Below are 19600 nucleotides of genomic sequence, written 5' to 3'. Positions count from 1 at the left end.
AGCTCTGCCTTTAAGGTATGGAGATCCAAATTATAGAAATATCCCTTATCCAGAACTCCAGGTCCAAAGCATTCTGGATAACAAGTCCCATACCTGTACATAATGTATGTTAGAGACATTTGCAGCCATCAACAAAAATTGTAAACAGCCGTACAGTACCCATAAGTATTCTCTGAGAAGATTGCCCTATTCAGTTGATGGGCGCTTCTCCACTGACTGAAAGGGAAATGATACATTTCAGACAGTCATGAAGGTTTCCAATAATATTGCTCATTGTTGCTTTTCCAATTAAATGGAGACGTAATTATGGCCCTTCTTCAGGTTGCTGGCCTTGTTTACTTCCCTATTCATAACATGAGTTTTGAAAAATGCAATATTTACTACTTGTGACTGACAAAGATTTGGGATCTGCCGACATGGGGAACCCTACCAGAGAGATGAAGCATAATTCTTAGGCATACATTTTTACAGGTGTGCCAGAATAATAGTTTTCTGTGCTTTCATAAATGGACACACTGGAAACCATAATTTCACCTTCAACTTGCCTAATTTGAAATATCAGATATCCAGATCTGTAAAATTTTACTGCAGCAAGCTGTTATTGACTGAAGATATATTTAGCTCATTACAAACTTCTGTGTGTTTCCCTTTAGGAAATGCATCAAAAAATGTTTTGTTTCCTATCTGTGTAAATCTGTGTATAACCGCGAGGAGTTTTGGGGCTGAGGATCAGGTTTGTAAAGCAAACACGCCTGTTTTATTAGTGAAAAGATTACTCTCTTGTGTTTTGTGTGCATGATTTCTCCAGCCTCCTATCCTGGGGGTTGTTGTATGGAAGAACGCAAACAGACAGTTATTGAGAGGGTTTGAAATGATTTGCCAATATAAGACTTCCCTTTACGGCTGGGTTATTGATCTGTTCAGTGATATCAGTGTCTGGCTTGTATTCTATTTTAAAGTTGATAAGTATATTTTATTGGGGAAGCTTGACAAGCTAAAAACTGAAGGACTTCATTTTTATATTAATCTTCGATGTCTGCTGACCTGTTCTGCCTGTGCAATTTTTCAATATGCTGAGGTCTTGTCTGCATACAGGTACTAAAGCTGCCGATGCTCCGTTATTCTCCCATACTTTTAAAGAATTCATTGAAAAGTTTGAGGCTATTTTATCATGCGCTATATGCTCATTTATAACTTTGGTTGATACTTGTAGGCATCTGATTTATGCAAGTGGTTATACACAGTATTGTCCTGTTTGTTCAGGCATTACCCTTGCTCTCTGTAATGCCTTTCACAATATAGGTATAGGATCCGGAAACCTGTTATCCAAAAAGCTCCAAATTACAGGAAGGACATCTCCCATCAAGCCCATTTTAATAATCAAATAATTACAATTATTAAACATGATTTCCTTTTTCTCTGTAGTAATAAAACCTTGTATTTGATTCCAACTAAGATACAATTAATCCTTATTGGAGGCAAATCAATCCTATAAGCTTTCATTAATGGTTAAAGGATTTATAGCTGATTTAAGGTCTGGTGATCTAAATTACAGAAAGACGCCTTATTTAGAATTCCCTCGGTTCCAAGAATTCTGGATAACAGATCCTATACCTGTATATAACCTTTTTATTGCATTTAAGCGTCGAACTCCAACAGTGGGGGTACAGTCGGTGGGGATAATACAGGCATAGGATCCATTATCCGGCAATCCATTATCCAGAAAGCTCTGAATTACGGAAAGGCTTTCTCTCATAGACTCCATTTTAATCAAATAATCCAAATTAGAAAGGACCAGCACCCCAGTATGTATTTATGTGATTTATGGCATAGTTTTGGTCTGCCTTGGGACCTTTTATTAAGCTGTGTATATAAAAAATATTGAGTTTATGTGCTGTATTTACTACTAGGCTCTTTCCAAAGTAGATGGTTTACACATTCTCTGGCAGGGACTTCACTTTCCAATAGGGATGCATCAAATTCACTATTTTGGGTCTGCCAAGTCCAGAATACTTCATGAAAGATTTGGCCGAATACCAGACCAAATCGGAACCCTAATTTGCATATGAAGATTAACGAAAGGAAGGATTAAACAGAACCGCACAGTTAAAAATTGTAAATTAACTTCCTTTTTTGTGTTAGGCTAGGCACTTGGATTTAGCCGAACCCACAGCGCAAGTGTTTTTTAGATGGGGTCACGCGCTGAAAAGAGCCAGAAGAAAAAGGCAAATAATTCAAAAACTATAAAAATAAATAAAAAAGACCAATTGAAAGGTTGCTTAAATTGCGAACCACACCTTTAATCTCTCTAATTTATATGTTTATGACAACCTACATGGTGCCACTAATGCCCACAGAATTTCCTGGTGCCCCCGGGTAGGTAGGAGAGGTCCTGAATAGAAATAAATAAATGAGTAATAAAAAGTAACAATAATTAAATGGGGTCAGTGACCTCCTTCCCCCTCATTTGAAAGCTGGAGAGAGTCAGAAGAAGAAAGCAAATAACTCAAAAACTATAAAAATAAATAAAGAAAACCAGTTGAAAAGTTGCTTAGAATTGGTCATACTATAACATACTGAAAGTTAACTTGAAGGTGAACCACCCCTTTAAAAGGTCCGTCTTCCAAACCGAATCATGTATTCTAGGGCCTACTGTGCTTGCAAATGGCGTTTCACTGTTTATGTAATTTGATGTTTACCTACAGTAAATTAAGTCTGTTCCTGCTGTGAGAAGCCATAATCTTTGTGTGTCAGAATCTTTCATTATCTGCCTTTTATACATCATTTTTTTCTAGTTTCTGACATACAGCGCAGTCCTATAACACTGTTTGACGGAATAGGCCCTAGGGTCTTTGGCTGCGAGCTGTAAACCTCAGCTTAAATACACAAATGTGTTAATGTGACAAATTGCCAAGTGACACTGCCTGGAAGAGAAAAATAAAACTGCCTTGTTGCATTCTAACTAGGTGAAACATTGCATATTCTTTGGAAAACTCCAAACCAAGGTTACCCACTGAAGATTGCCATATAACGACAAGACAAAAGGTGTAGGCACATCATATCTTGTAAACTCAATTAAGGCCACGGTAAGCCATTAGTCAGGAATCCGTCATTATCCATTAAGAGCAGCAGCAGCAAACTCATTTATTAAAAGGTTGTCACCCAAGTGTAAAATATACAAACAATGGATTTCAGTAGATTCAAATAGTCAATTGTGGTAGAATATCATCAATATCATATCAGTGGCCATCTTGTTCCACTCTACTACAAATAATTGTAGACTCCTTTGTAAATTTCATATAATATAATACTGGTAAACACAATATGGATTAGAAATGTACTTTTCTATTTGACTGGCATCTCAACTGGCACATTGAAAAGAGACCTGGGCTGATCTGTACAACCAGTGCTCTTTGGAGCAATGGCAACTTCCTATACAAAGTATGTGTAGGTTGGGAGCTGTATATCAGCAACTGCTGAATGAACATTTTGAAATCTAAAGGGACTTACCTGGGGGGACCAAGAAATTCGGTTAAAGGGGACTCGTCACCCAAATAAATTATTCAAAACCCTATTTTATCCCATTAGTCAAGCAAAATGAACTTTAATTACACTAAATAAATTATCTGAATCTTGTTTCCTTCAGTCTGGGAATTCATAATTATAGCAAGCAGGCAGGAGCCATTTTGTGGACACTGTTATTAAGTCAAGCCTTGCATCATCTCAGAATCTTGTTTGTGCACCAGAATGGGGGACCTGATGTCCATCCCCATGCCCTGGCTACACAATTAAACAGGGAAGAGAACAGGGCAATGTGTGGAGAGCAGTGATTTTTAGTAAGTGCTGAATGGAAAGTGAAAGTAATTGTCTGCCCGCCTTTATGCCCAGGGCAGACAATATTTGATTGACAGCTGAGATGTTTAAATGAGCTTACAACAGCTATGAATGCTTAAATAAAAAATAGAAATTGGATTTTATGTTTAATGTGAAAAGGACTTTTTTTATACAGATTTTTGTGTCCACTTTAAGGGTATTAGTGGCACCATGTGAGTTCACCTTTAAGTTAACTTTTAATGTTATAGAATGCCTTATTTTGCCTGACTCTTTTCAGTGAGTGACCGTCGTCTAAAAACAAATGCCCTGTAAGGCTAGACATTTATTGTTATTGCTACTTTTTCTTACTCCTCTTTCTATTCAGGCCTCTCCTATTCATATTCCAGTCTCTCGTGCATGGTTGCTAGGTTAATTTGCACCATAGCGATGAAATTGCTGAAACTGCAAACTGGAGAGCTGCTGAATAAAAATCGAAATAACTCAAAAGCCACAAAGAATAAATACAGTTTCTCTTCTACGTACAGATTTACAGCTAGTGTATGCAGCGTCAGGAATATGAAAACAACCTGAGTGGGGAGGCAATTTCATCTCCCCAGAAAACCGTCTCCTTTCCCCATGCTTAAATTATGCCAGTGTCCTTGTGACCTTATATGAGAAATCCAGCTGTGCATTAGCAGTGCTTAAGGGAAGTGTTTGTATCTTTTTGTCTAAAAATACCTATCCTGTAGGGCTCATGATCCATGAAAGTTAATTGAAACAGTTTCTCTCCAAGTTTTGGCAAGCAGAGCATGCATTATAAGCATTTATATCTATGAATTGAATTGTTAATGAACCTAGACACTAATAAGGAATGCAATTTTGCCTTCTTAACTAGAATCACTGAAATTACAAGTTCTCTGGTAGAATTGCTAATATTCTTTGCTTATTAAATAGCAACGCTATGCATTTAATAAGCTAATCACTTTTATCTGAGCCTGCAGGAGTGTACACCCTGATTAGAAACAGACTTCCCACTGCAAACCCAAGTTGTGTTTTGTTTCCTACAGCAACTTCTTTTTGTTTGACACTGAAATACAACAGGATAATATATAGGAATTTGAATCAGACCTGTATATTAGAAAAGCTCTAGGTTCAGTTGCCAACATTTGTTCATTTTTTTTTTTACATTTAATTTTTGGCATTTCTCCTATTAATTAGATGAGAAAAATCTGTGTGGTCTTAAATGTTGGTTAGTGCATACTGATGACTGTGTATATATCTGTTGTAATAATTATTTAACAACAATAATGTGACAGAAAGCCGTGTGCATTGCAATGTATCCCTGTTCTTGAGTAAAAAGTCTTGTTTAGCAAAAATGTCACCATTATTCGCGCCTTCATATGTTTTTGTGTGACTGTAATTACATTAAAAACAGCATCTCTGTTTTGATTTAAGACCCTACCTGCAAACTTCCTGTATTTGGGCTGAAGGCGGTGGTTTACAAATGAAATACAGGTATGGAATCAGTTATCCAGAAAGATCCGAATAATGGAAAGGAAGTCTCCCATAGACTCCATTTTATCCAAATAATCCAAATTTTGAAAAATTTTTTTCTTTTTCTCTATAATAATAAAACAATACTTTGTACTTGAGCCAAACTATGATATAATAAATCACTATTGGAATCAAAACCAGCCTAATGGGTTAATGTTTACATGATTTTCTAGTAGATTTGTTATAAAGATCCAAATTACAGAAAGATCCCTTACCCCTAAAAGTCCCGAGCATTCTGGATAACAGGTCCCATACCTGTACTAAGTAAAAAGATTATAGTGACCTCTGCCAGCAGACATCATCCCCACCCTACTTCATTCTAAACCGGTCAAATTACTTTTCCATCCAAGATACTATTTGCTTTATTTACCTTAGTGCCCACCATGTATGAATGGTTGATAACATGGGCTCCAGGTGCCAGTTTTCAACAGTGCGATGAATAGGTGTGCTTTGTATACCAAATGCTTGGCCAAATAGTGAGCTACATGTGAGCCATAATTTGCATATGCAAATTGACCTCTTGGCAAAACAACATGATCTGTTAACAAACTGGGTTACAATTGGGTTTCTAGCCCTGTAACGTGATAGGGTTTGGATTAGGTTCGGCTGAACATTTAAGATGGCCATACATATGGAGACCTTGCCAAACGAGGGGATCTCTCCCCAATATGCCCACTTTGAGGTGGACGATATCGGGCTGATCAGATCATGGGCCCTAGGCCCCAACAATTGGATCACAATGAGGATAAAACGGGAGGTCAGATCGAGGACCGCATCAATGAATCAATAAGATCCTCGATACAACAGGATTTTTAAGCCTGACTGATTGACAGCCAGATCTCAATCAGGGAAGCACGTTGGAGGGCCCCATACACTGGCCAATAAAATGCCTACTTAATCTGTCGGCAGTTTATATCTGCAAGTGGGGGCCATAAGGATTCGACTAAATCCAAAAGTTGCAAAAAGTGGCAAAATGCTTAATGCGCATAATCTTCCTTTCTTTCCTATTGGCTGTTTAATTCTGCTAAGGCCTAAAGTATGTAGTTTCTTTGACACTTTATAATAATTGTTTCATTCATGTAGTTCAGGGCATGCTACCTTTTACAATAACTTTATAACTTCTGGAACCGCAAATTAACAAACAAGTCCCAGAAGAATACACCCGGATTTAAATTCAACAAAAGCTTACAGTCTTCAAGCTTAAAGTCTTGAAGCAACCATCAAAGAGATTATTTAAAAGTAAGCAATGCGTACCTACTTAAGTGGAAGCCTCATGATAATGGCTGTAGAAATTCCCCACCCTGTTCCTGTCTTCAGCCATGTCAATAGGCAGATGTTTATGGTTGATTTCAGATGTCAGTGCAGTGGCTAAGCAACAATGCAGTATAGGGACTATCTGCTGCCTCTGCTTCCTAAGGCCTATGGTGATTTTAATGTTTCTCCACCTGCAAATGTCACCCTGTGGAGAAATGCCTGATACTTCTCTGTAATGCCTGTCATTTACATGAATGGAATCCCCCTTGTCACTGTTGGTGACTTGTGGTTATCAATATGAAAATGCACATCTGCATGTTCTCGGCCTAAACAGGTGGGGGAAATGTCTGAAAACATACAGGACAAAGGTTGTCTGGATTTCTAATCCGGAGGAGCTCTTCCCCCACTGTGAGCTTAGATATTAGTGAGCCTAATTATGGACTTAATGAGGATGTTCCCATGAATGGATATACCACCAGATTTTCTCCATGTCTTCATTCACATCACTCGCTTTCCTTGCTGTCAACCATACTAGTAACTGTAGGATGTCCATGGAAGTATTGCATAAAGAATGTACAGCATTAAGGATTTATGACAGATGGGAATGCATATTGTTGGATGCAGCCAGAGCTTCGTTGAGTCAGAGTGCAATGGTCCAAGTGACACAGGCAACAGTAGATTTAAAATCTGTGAATGCTAAAGAGGATGTCTCTGTCGAAGACAAGTTCTTTTGTGTTCAGTGGGACTTGAACAAAGCACCATCCTCTTGGGTGTATGGTAGTGTGCTTTGCTAGATGAGAAACTAGTGTGCGCACTTTTGGAATTGTGTCCCACTTATGTCTGTGTACCTGATTGATTATAAAGTGTCTGTTTTTTTGTCCTTGGAAAGCCTCCGGCCAGGGGTTTTCCATTTCTTCATAACGGTTCTATAGACTAATAGTGTCATGTACTGGGAAGCATAGCTGTTTTTGTGTGGAGCTAAAGAGCTTGTTCAGAATTTTAAATTCTCTTTGCTCTTCCTGGATATTGAGTGATGGAGACAGGACAGAATTATCATCTTCCCAGACCCTAAGAGTATCGTGTACAGCCCCTTCCTCATTGAAAGAGAAATTTCTGGTAATCATCCTCAAGTGGCAGATGAGTGGTGGTTGGTACAGAATTAGGTGTAGTTGTCTTTAGACAGTTTATAGGTTCCTTTGATGGCGACCTTAGGGGTGACTTTGGCTTTTTGCACTTCTGCAGTGTCTGTAGCTAGCTTTTTTTAGACACATAACTTCTTTTGAAAAAGGGAGTTTTGCTCATTCACTTAATCCTATTTCTTGTTCACTGATTGTAACCGTCAACATGCAATATCAGAAGTATTTCTAAAACAAACAGTTCTAGTGAATGAAATATTTCCATATATGCAATTTGGAAAGTCTCCAATGGTTAACAAGCTATGTGTAAAGTCATTAATGTAATCCTTTATAATCTTCTTATCACCAGTTTATCCAGAAATTATAGCATTGAATCAGAGGAGAACTGGTCACTTTTTGGTCAGAGGGTCAAGCCCAACTAAATGGCCTTAAATTAGTGGTTATGGCCAAAATTCCATCATGATTTAAAGGGATATTTTCACTTTAATATTTTCACTCAAATTCCACCTGTTGCTTACTGTGGTGCAGAATTAAAATTTATTCCACAAATCCCCTAAATATTACTTCATTTTAGGGATGAAGCTATGTACCTCTTCTGCTCATGGCTTGCACACTGACTTTCATTTGTCAGCTCTTCAACCTTCATCACTGTTCAGGAGTCAAATCTTCAGCTTCTTGTAGCACATGGCCATGCAACATTATTAAAGGATGAACAATAACTTCCTGCTCTCCAACTATAACTGGCTGAGCTGAAAAGGATGGGAGAGGTTTCCTAGATGGTACTGAGTGGTTGAGTTATAAGCAGTGTTCTTTAAAGGAGAAGGAAAGGTTAAAACTAAGTAAGCCTTATCAGAAAGGTCCATCTAAATATACCAGTAAACCCCCAAAGTAATGTTGCTCTGAGTCCCCTGTCAAAAGAAATACTGCATTTCTTTCCTTCTATTGTGTACACATGGGCTTCTGTATCAGACTTCCTGCCTTCAGCTTAAACCTCATTGCCCTGGGCAAGAGCATGCTCAGTTTGCTCCTCTCTCCCCCACCCCTCCCTTCTCTACTGTAATCTGAGCCCAGAGCAGGGAGAGACTCAGGCAGGAAGTGATGTCACACCACATTAATACTGCAGCTCCTATTCTAAACAAACAGAGAGTTTCTAGAGCTTTTACTCAGGTATGGTAAAACATTCTACAGAATAATTATAGCATTCTAGCTTGCACTATTGCAGCTAATCTATTGGCAATAAAATGCCTCCGTAGCTTTCCTTCTCCTTTAAGCACCTTTGGCAGGAACTAAGTTAAAGAAGAACGCTCCGTTTGTTGACCGTTCACAAAATCAGTAACTAAGGTGGCAATGGCATGAAAATAGTCAACTGAGGAAAATAAAATAAATGATTCGCCGCCATGATGCCTGTGTATTAGTTCACCATGCTAACTCAGATGAGCAACTGAATAAGCCGATACTAATATCAGTCTTAGGCATAAAAAGGCATTGCTATCCATTTTTCGCTGACATAGCTCAAGACAAGCCTACAACATTGTTATTATTGTCCCAAAATATTCTATAGTGCTATAGAATTATTGTACATTATTCAAAGCAGTCCCTTGTAAGATATACTTATAATTTGAAGACATACTCACCAATCACTTTTATCAGGAGCCACTTAACCTTCCTGTATGTTTTTGGAAGCACACCCACACAGACAAGTGAACTCCTTGTAGACTGGGAGTGACCTCCATGTTGCAAGGCAGCAATGCTAACCGTTGCACCACCATGCTGGGAGTTGAATGTTTCATAAAAAACATCAAAACAATGTAAACCATATGATATAGCTTTCAGTTACCAGTCGCCAAACCATTTGAACACCTGAGGAATATGTTTGTGGCAGCATTTCCCACTTGATGAATTACAGAGACAGTAACAAGGCGCATAGAATTTTTTGGGATTGTAATGATTCCCTTAGCACCCAGAAACAAAGGCTTTTGCTTTCTTTTAACTGTTGGTTGGCCATAGTTCAACAAATAAAGGTCCTGGGTGACTATAAATGCACTCTGCATAAATAGGGCAAGTTTCATTTAGCCCTTTCCCTCCCAATATCATAGAATCATTGTCACTCTTAATGAAGTATTGGAGTTTGTCCAATTATATCTATATAACTACTAATGCACCACCAAAGAGAGTTCTCATCTGCTCAAAGGGAAAGAGTTAATCAATCGGCATAGTTGCAAAGTGTCCCAGAAATATTTTTCCAGTCAACTATGCTCCTGCTGAATTCACAAGAATCTTTCAACATTTTCCTTTAATCACTTATGGCAGGGGTTCATTTGATAGCTTTAAATATTAAAACATGCCTGTATAAATATTTAAATATAAAAAGAGGTTTTATGAAAAATTCCATTGGCTTGGTGCTTTATTGACATTAATCGTGACATCTGGCACTGCAGTGATTGTGGCATTCCATGGTTGACTAAGCATTCAGGTGTCATTCTGATGTATAAACATTACTGCAGGCCTTCCTTGAACTTAATTCTTCATAACTCCAGGGGAAGAGTCCCATTTAATACTGATGTTAACTGGGCCTTCTGTATAATCAAATGTCACCACATTCCTGTCTCTCCATTGACAGTTTTAGACCTGCAGGGACCCAGGGCAGCAATCAAAGATGGAGCATCCCTTACTCTGGGGCTGTGTTCTTTCCATCTATGTTTAAATTCATGGCAATGCAAATAAAATCCGACATATTATCCCTATGGAGAAGTACACCTATGTGAACCTTGGGAGCAATAATACAACAATACAGAAAAAGATACTCGTTACATTATTTTATAAGACAGCTATATGGATTTATTATATCTTTGTTAGAAATAAGACAATCAATTATAAAAATTTGAATGATTTGATTAAAATGGTATCTAGGCGAGATGGGCTTCCCATAATTCTAAGATCTCTGGATAACAGGTTTCCAGATAACTAATCCCATACTCTACAGCATGGTAACTGTGAGCAATAATACGATAATGAAGAAAAAGCTGCTCATTACATTACAAGCGTAAATAACCTGTACAGCAGTGACACCATAGTAGTAAAGTCACACTTGGTTGTGTTAAGCAGCAACTCCAGGTAATATAAACAATTTCATAAATTCCTATTAAAAATGTACATCAAATTTTGTTTAGAGATACCAGGTACAGAGCCTCTCTAAACATGATGTGCAAGGTAGCGGCATTAAAGGGCATACATACCCCAGTACAACACACAACCCTCCCATTATGAATACAGCACTGACAAATAAAGGTAGCACTGTATTTATTGGAAGGGGCGACTTTTTGTGCTACATTTTGGGAGTGCAATGCGCTGTGCCCACTTGTAAAAACTGCAAAACTCATAATGCCTTGTGAATTTTTACACTATAAACTATGTTTGCTAAATTAGTCTCTGGGTTGTTTCAGATGCCCTGCACTGTTTAACACTAATAAGACAAACTCGTGAAAATTATAATTTTATAAAAAACAGAATACACAAGAGCAATAAATATCCTGTAAATTATATCCTTATAAACGGTGCTTAGTGATGTCATCGTTATAATTGGAGCTTAGTGATGTCATTTCTGTCACATGACTCAATGATACTTATGTATTATAATAAAAAATTACCCCCTATTTAAGTATTCTGAAGGCCAGATAAGACGAATTGAAAAATTTTAGTGGCAGAAGCCTATGATTAAGGAAGTTGTTCCCGAAACACGTTCAGTTAATCCTGTTCGCAGTTTGCTGCAATAAATTTAATTAGATTGCCGTCCATTTGCTCTTTTTTTGATTTTAGTGGCAGGCCAAGTCTAACGATAAGTTACCCTGTTGGTCTAGTGACTCACCCTGTGGGCGGCGGAGACGCCTGCCGCATGCTCCCTGTTCTTCTGAGTGCCAGTTCCGGTATGGGCCACGCACTTCCGGGTCTATCCTGTAAATTATATCCTTATAAACGGTGCTTAGTGATGTCATCGTTATAATTGGAGCTTAGTGATGTCATTTCTGTCACATGACTCAATGATACTTATGTATTATAATAAAAAAGTACCCCCTGTTGCATTATATGACGATATTAGGAGTCACCTTGGCATTCCATGACCTATATAAAAAAATATATGGTCATGGAACTCCTCGGTAACTTATAATATCCTTCTGTTTTACAAGAGGGGGTACTTTATTCACTTTATAACACTAATAAGACAAACTCGTGAAAATTATAATTTTATAAAAAACAGAATACACAAGAGCAATAAATATCCTGTAAATTATATCCTTATAAACGGTGCTTAGTGATGTCATCGTTATAATTGGAGCTTAGTGATGTCATTTCTGTCACATGACTCAATGATACTTATGTATTATAATAAAAATTACCCCCTATTTAAGTATTCTGAAGGCCAGATAAGACGAATTGAAAAATTTTAGTGGCAGAAGCCTATGATTAAGGAAGTTGTTCCCGAAACACGTTCAGTTAATCCTGTTCGCAGTTTGCTGCAATAAATTTAATTAGATTGCCGTCCATTTGCTCTTTTTTTGATTTTAGTGGCAGGCCAAGTCTAACGATAAGTTACCCTGTTGGTCTAGTGACTCACCCTGTGGGCGGCGGAGACGCCTGCCGCATGCTCCCTGTTCTTCTGAGTGCCAGTTCCGGTATGGGCCACGCACTTCCGGGTCTATCCTGTAAATTATATCCTTATAAACGGTGCTTAGTGATGTCATCGTTATAATTGGAGCTTAGTGATGTCATTTCTGTCACATGACTCAATGATACTTATGTATTATAATAAAAAAGTACCCCCTGTTGCATTATATGACGATATTAGGAGTCACCTTGGCATTCCATGACCTATATAAAAAAATATATGGTCATGGAACTCCTCGGTAACTTATAATATCCTTCTGTTTTACAAGAGGGGGTACTTTATTCACTTTATAACACTAATAAGACAAACTCGTGAAAATTATAATTTTATAAAAAACAGAATACACAAGAGCAATAAATATCCTGTAAATTATATCCTTATAAACGGTGCTTAGTGATGTCATCGTTATAATTGGAGCTTAGTGATGTCATTTCTGTCACATGACTCAATGATACTTATGTATTATAATAAAAAATTACCCCCTATTTAAGTATTCTGAAGGCCAGATAAGACGAATTGAAAAATTTTAGTGGCAGAAGCCTATGATTAAGGAAGTTGTTCCCGAAACACGTTCAGTTAATCCTGTTCGCAGTTTGCTGCAATAAATTTAATTAGATTGCCGTCCATTTGCTCTTTTTTTGATTTTAGTGGCAGGCCAAGTCTAACGATAAGTTACCCTGTTGGTCTAGTGACTCACCCTGTGGGCGGCGGAGACGCCTGCCGCATGCTCCCTGTTCTTCTGAGTGCCAGTTCCGGTATGGGCCACGCACTTCCGGGTCTATCCTGTAAATTATATCCTTATAAACGGTGCTTAGTGATGTCATCGTTATAATTGGAGCTTAGTGATGTCATTTCTGTCACATGACTCAATGATACTTATGTATTATAATAAAAAAGTACCCCCTGTTGCATTATATGACGATATTAGGAGTCACCTTGGCATTCCATGACCTATATAAAAAAATATATGGTCATGGAACTCCTCGGTAACTTATAATATCCTTCTGTTTTACAAGAGGGGGTACTTTATTCACTATATAAATATATTATATAGATACATATTCAATATTTATACCCTTATAGATGTAAACATTGATGAGATATATATATATATATATATATATATATATATATATATATATATATATATATATATATATATATATATATATACACACATACATATACATATACATATACATACACAAGAAATCTGCATGATAGATCCTATTTATGTATTCTGAAGGCCAGATAAAACGAATTGAAAAATTTTAGTGGCAGAAGCCTATGATTAAGGAAGTTGTTCCCGAAACACGTTCAGTTAATCCTGTTCGCAGTTTGCTGCAATAAATTTAATTAGATTGCCGTCCATTTGCTCTTTTTTTCATTTTAGTGGCAGGCCAAGTCTAACGATAAGTTACCCTGTTGGTCTAGTGACTCACCCTGTGGGCGGCGGAGACGCCTGCCGCATGCTCCCTGTTCTTCTGAGTGCCAGTTCCGGTATGGGCCACGCACTTCCGGGTCTATCCTGTAAATTATATCCTTATAAACGGTGCTTAGTGATGTCATCGTTATAATTGGAGCTTAGTGATGTCATTTCTGTCACATGACTCAATGATACTTATGTATTATAATAAAAAAGTACCCCCTGTTGCATTATATGACGATATTAGGAGTCACCTTGGCATTCCATGACCTATATAAAAAAATATATGGTCATGGAACTCCTCGGTAACTTATAATATCCTTCTGTTTTACAAGAGGGGGTACTTTATTCACTATATAAATATATTATATAGATACATATTCAATATTTATACCCTTATAGATGTAAACATTGATGAGATATATATATATATATATATATATATATATATATATATATATATATATATATATATATACACACATACATATACATATACATATACATACACAAGAAATCTGCATGATAGATCCTATTTATGTATTCTGAAGGCCAGATAAAACGAATTGAAAAATTTTAGTGGCAGAAGCCTATGATTAAGGAAGTTGTTCCCGAAACACGTTCAGTTAATCCTGTTCGCAGTTTGCTGCAATAAATTTAATTAGATTGCCGTCCATTTGCTCTTTTTTTCATTTTAGTGGCAGGCCAAGTCTAACGATAAGTTACCCTGTTGGTCTAGTGACTCACCCTGTGGGCGGCGGAGACGCCTGCCGCATGCGCCCTGTTCTTCTGAGTGCCAGTTCCGGTATGGGCCACGCACTTCCGGGTCTATGCGCCGGCGTGATGACGTCATTGCGCAATGGCGCAAAATTCATATAGTATTTAAGGGGATTTCAGTGTTCTAGACATTGCCCGTTGTTAGGATCTATAAGTTAGTTCCTGGTGCTTAATTCTACTTGAATCCTGCTTGTTCTTCTGGTTTGACCCTTGCCTGACTATTCTGAACTCTGTATCCTGACCCTTGCCTGGCTGTTTTTTCTGACCTCTTCAAGCTGACCCTTGCCTGTCTGACTATTCTACGCTCTCCAATGCTGATTCCGGCCTGTCTGACTATTCTACGCTCTCCAATCCTGATTACAGCCTGTCTGACTATTCTTAACTCTGTTTGTGCTGGCCCAGCCTGTCCGTCTACGCTGCATTGTCTGGTCTGTCTTCCATCCAGTATCCTTGGTAAAACAATCTTGCCCCTTTGCTCGTCCAGAACCTTTAGCTTTGCTCCTCTCTTAGTAAGACCTGTCGGCATCGAATTAGCTGAGGCCTTGCATCGGTTCTGGAGTTAGGGTGCGGAACGTGACACAAAGTTATCGATATTCCACAGTCCCAGTACATTAATATTATAATTTATGCTCTGTTTGTTAACATTTGTACCCAAAGCACTGACAAAAGTTATAAATATGGTCCACATACATATCCTGATGCGTCTTTTATTGAAAGAATGAATTTTGAAATCTATGGATCTGTTCCTAATAGTGACTTAATACACAAGATTGTTTTTCTGTAATGTATTGTGTAATCCAATGCATACATATAGAAAGAGGTGGTTTTTTGCATCTGCTAGCATTTATTTATTATTATGCACACAAAGCAGTATGCAAAAGCAAAACATACCTTGTAAATATATTTGTGACATTCAAGCACAATTTGTATACTGTCACACCGTGGCCGAGCGTTTCTTTATGCACTGGCAGTAATTATGGGTTGAGTGGCCAAACCCTCATCTTTCTAGGAACACAGCAGAGCTGTGTGTACTGTATATACCTTTATCACTCTACCAGCCTCATATTTTTAACCTTTTCTTGTGACCCCTTGCATTTTCCTTTCAGGAACTTCTTGGAGTTTGTCTCTTATGATTCTGGTACCATAAATAAAGAAATGGCTAAGGAGGTTTTTTATTCATACAAGGTCTGCTGCACTGTCACTAGGTGGTATGACACAGTAAATGACACATTCTGCTTGTCTCCCCTGAAGAGCTATAGCTCCCTCTACTGGCTAGTGCTTGGAGATGCTTCTAAAGGTCTAGCTATTGTTAGGGATCTCTGAGAAGAATGAAGGGTGTTTGTAAGATGTATTTGTTGTAACAAAATGTAGTATTATCGATAATATATTGACGGGGGGGGGGGATCGCTTCATTGTCTGTTTACAGTTTTGCAAGAGAATGTTGAAAATTCCTAATTTTTGTTTTACGCGTATAAACAGGGCACCAAATATACTGTATTTCTGTGTTTAATAACAAGGTGAATACAAGCTGGCTTTGATTGCAGTAAGCTGGAATAAGAGGATGATATGTCTTTATTCATAAGAGCATACATAAAATAGACATTTTAGATACAAAAGTGAACAGAACCTGCATTTGGAGAAGAGTGTGCAGCCTGTGCTAATATTTAGCCCACATATTTGGCATATGAGATCTGTGTGAAATAGTATATGCATTTCCAAGGCTCCTTTGTGTGTGCCTGTATTTATATTTTATTTATGGACAGACATATAGGAATTATAGGATGTTTTTGGGGTAGCTGGTATGGTTGAATAGGTTGCTAAAGATTTCCATATACACACGAGCGGTTTTATGAAATAAAGGCTATTTTAATATGCTCCATGTTTTACTGTATATATCATCCCAAAATGAACAAATTAATATAGTTATAGGAGAGCAGCTAATATGTATATGTGTCTAGATGAACATGCCAAAATATCCCCTTGATAAAGAATGTTTCTGCATCTTCAGACAGGGTTCTGCCAAATGGACGGCTTACAGATTCCTGCTCACAGAAGCCTTCAGCTAACCTTGATGAATGTGTGTTTATTCCTGAGCTAACCATAGGAATATTTAACCTATAGTTCATGATTATAAAGATAATTTGCCTGTCCTGCAGATATCTATTAACTATCATACATGGAATTCATTGCTAATGTGTAGTGGAAAGCAGGGCTTGTCTGTGTTGCTAATTCAGGAATAACCTGAAGCAGTAAGCAAACATAATAAATAAAGGAGATGACTTTGGACTGGATGACCTTGAAAATCCTCCCGTGTTCTCTCATACTTTGATAATATATGTATTTCTGTCTCGCTCTTTGTTGGCGGTATGGAACCCTAAACATTCCCCCCTGTGTATCATGTGCCACTACTGTCCGTGATAGAGAGTGTTCATATTGTGTGAGAAATTCTTATTCTTGCATGTGAAAAAGGGCTGGCACTGTGTGTTTGTCTAGGACTACATCTCTTCAAGATTATTATGTCTAAATTCTGTGTGTATGGAGGTGTGTGTGTCAGGTACTCGTGTGCCCAATTTTCCAAAGATCATAAAATGCATATGTGCTGGTTAGAAGGCTGTGTCAGATTTGTGTGTGATTTATCGCTGTGTTGGGGGAAGGGGGTTGTAGTGCAATTTGGGATGAAAAATGAAATTTGTGCGATAAGAATGTGATTCAGCAGCAGCCCATAATCATATGCGCTTTAATAATCTTTATTTTGCAGGAGTCAGTTTCCAGGGCAACGGAGTGTGAGCCTGTGATGAGCTCCCTGCTGAACACCAGGCGTCTGCAGGCAGGAATATCCGTGAGTCCCTTCCCGTTCCTGTAATGACGGCTGCTATTCCTCATGCATCAGATTAATAAGGATTCCTCTGCCCCCCTCTGCTAATACTTCCATTATCCTGTCGCTGAGAGCTGCAGTAATGGCAGGACGTGGGGCTCTGAAGCCCACTAGGCCAAGTGAAATAACAGATGGAATATCTTTAGCATTTTTATGTAATTACTTTTTTATTGCTCTCATTCCTTCTTCCTCCTGTTCTGCGGCTGCTTCCCTCGCTGCTTTGAGCACCAATCACTGGGACGCATTGCTGTCCCTCAACAGAGGGGGTGTGAAATTCGGTGTTGGCAATCTTTTAGTGTCAGCAGAGGGCAAAGAGTTTACAAAATATATTATTTAGTGCACTAGAGCGAGACTTGTACCCTGATGATGACTGCAGTGTACCTTTATAATAGACAGAGAAACCTGAGCACATATATCTCATTGGATGGCTTTGTGTCTTACTGTCTGCATAAGGCACAACATGTACTGGGCTGCATAAATAAAACACATAGCCTTATGCAGGGAATTCATATGAAAGATTCATTTAGTCATGCACACACGTGGAGACTTCCATATCTACATTCTGTTGTCTTTTGGCCTTTCTTATGTAGTTAAAAATGTAACAGTGTAGTTGTCGCAATCAATAAATCACAAAGGCTTTCATGCTGTCATAAGATTACAAACAGAAAAAAACAAGCAGCATGACTAAAATAGTGAGAACTGCAGGAAAATCATTTGGGGCTCCAAAACAGTGAGGCAGCCCTTTTTTGCAATAGTGCATTATACTGTATGTGTATGGGCATTTACAGTCATATAAAAAAGTTTGGGAACCCCTCTTAATTCTTTGGAGTTTTGTTTATCATTGGCTGAGCTTTCAAAGTAGCAACATGCTTCCATAAGGCATGTTACTATATATCATGCCTTGTGGAAACAGTAGTATTTCAGCAGTGACCTAAAGTTTATGGGATTAACAGAAAATATGCTATATGCATCATAACAAAATTAGTCAGGTGCATAAATTTGGGCACCCCAACAGAGAGATTACATCAATACTTAGTTGAGCCTCATTTTGCAAATATAACAGCCTCTAGACGCCTCCTATACCCTTTGACGAGTGTCTGGATTCTGGATGGTGGTATTTTTATCCATTTGTCCATACAAAATCTCTCCAGTTCAGTTAAATTTGATGACTGCCGAGCATGGACAGTCTGCTTCAAATCATCCCATAGATTTTCGATTATATTCAAGTCAGGGGACTGTGACAGCCATTCCAAAATATTGTACTCCCTCTGCATAAATGCCTTTGTAGATTTGCAAGTGTGTTTAGGGTTATTGTCTTTTTGGAATATCCAACCCCTGTGTAACTTCAACTTTTTGACTGATGCTTGAACATTATCCTGACGAATTTGTTGATATTGGGTTGAATTCATCCGACTCTCGACTTTAACAAGGGCCTCAGTCCCTGAACTAGCCACACAGCCCACAGCATGATGGAACCTCCACCAAATCTGTCAGTAGGTAGCAGGTTTTTTTTTTAAAATGCGGTGCTCTTCTCCCGCTATGCAAATCGCCTTTTGTTATGACCAAACAATTAAATTTTTGTCTCATCAGTCCAAAGCACTTTGTTCCAAAATGACTTTGGCTTGTCTAAATGAGCTTTTGCATACAACAATCAACTCTGTTTGTGGCGTGAGTGCAGAAATGGCTTCTTTCTCATCACCCTGGCATACAGATGTTCTTTGTGCAAATTGTGCTGAATTGTAGACCGATGTACAGATACACCACCTGCAGCGAGATGTTCTTGCAGGTCTTTGGTGATCTTTGGGTTGTCTGTAACCCAGTGCTTCTGGGGGCAGGCGCCCCAGGCAGCCTGGCCCGGCAAACGGCCAATACCCAAGTGCGCATGCGCGAAAAGACACAAGTGCGCATGCGTTTTTCGCGCATGCGCACTAGTATTTTTCACGCATGCGCAAACGCATATGTCGGCCAGAGCAGGGACCGGACTAGGGGATAGCAGAGGCAGAGAAGGTGCGTGCCTGGCGCCCCTCCAGCTTTGCGCCCTAGGCACGTGCCTACTCTGCCTACCCCTAGTTCCGGCCCTGCTGTAACCATTCTCACAATCC

The 19600-nt window shown here is 38.5% G+C and overlaps 1 protein-coding gene across 3 annotated transcripts in view; it reads left to right on the top strand.

The window, feature by feature from the left end:
* The window catches only part of pmfbp1.L (polyamine modulated factor 1 binding protein 1 L homeolog), a 93081-nt gene that overhangs the window by 12172 nt on the left and 61309 nt on the right, over window positions 1-19600 (top strand). For 2 of the 3 annotated variants that reach the window (XM_018257917.2, XM_018257915.2), the window contains exon 3: window positions 17382-17462. The exons of the other annotated variant lie outside the window; for it this stretch is intronic. In XM_018257917.2, the coding sequence (XP_018113406.1) occupies window positions 17382-17462 (81 nt within the window). The remainder of the gene's footprint in view (window positions 1-17381; window positions 17463-19600) is intronic. 3 annotated transcript variants of the gene reach the window in all.

This window comes from Xenopus laevis, chromosome 4L, assembly GCF_017654675.1.
Source record: "Xenopus laevis strain J_2021 chromosome 4L, Xenopus_laevis_v10.1, whole genome shotgun sequence".
In the NCBI taxonomy this organism is placed as follows: Eukaryota; Metazoa; Chordata; class Amphibia; order Anura; family Pipidae; genus Xenopus; species Xenopus laevis.
This window is presented reverse-complemented; position numbering and strand designations above follow the sequence as displayed.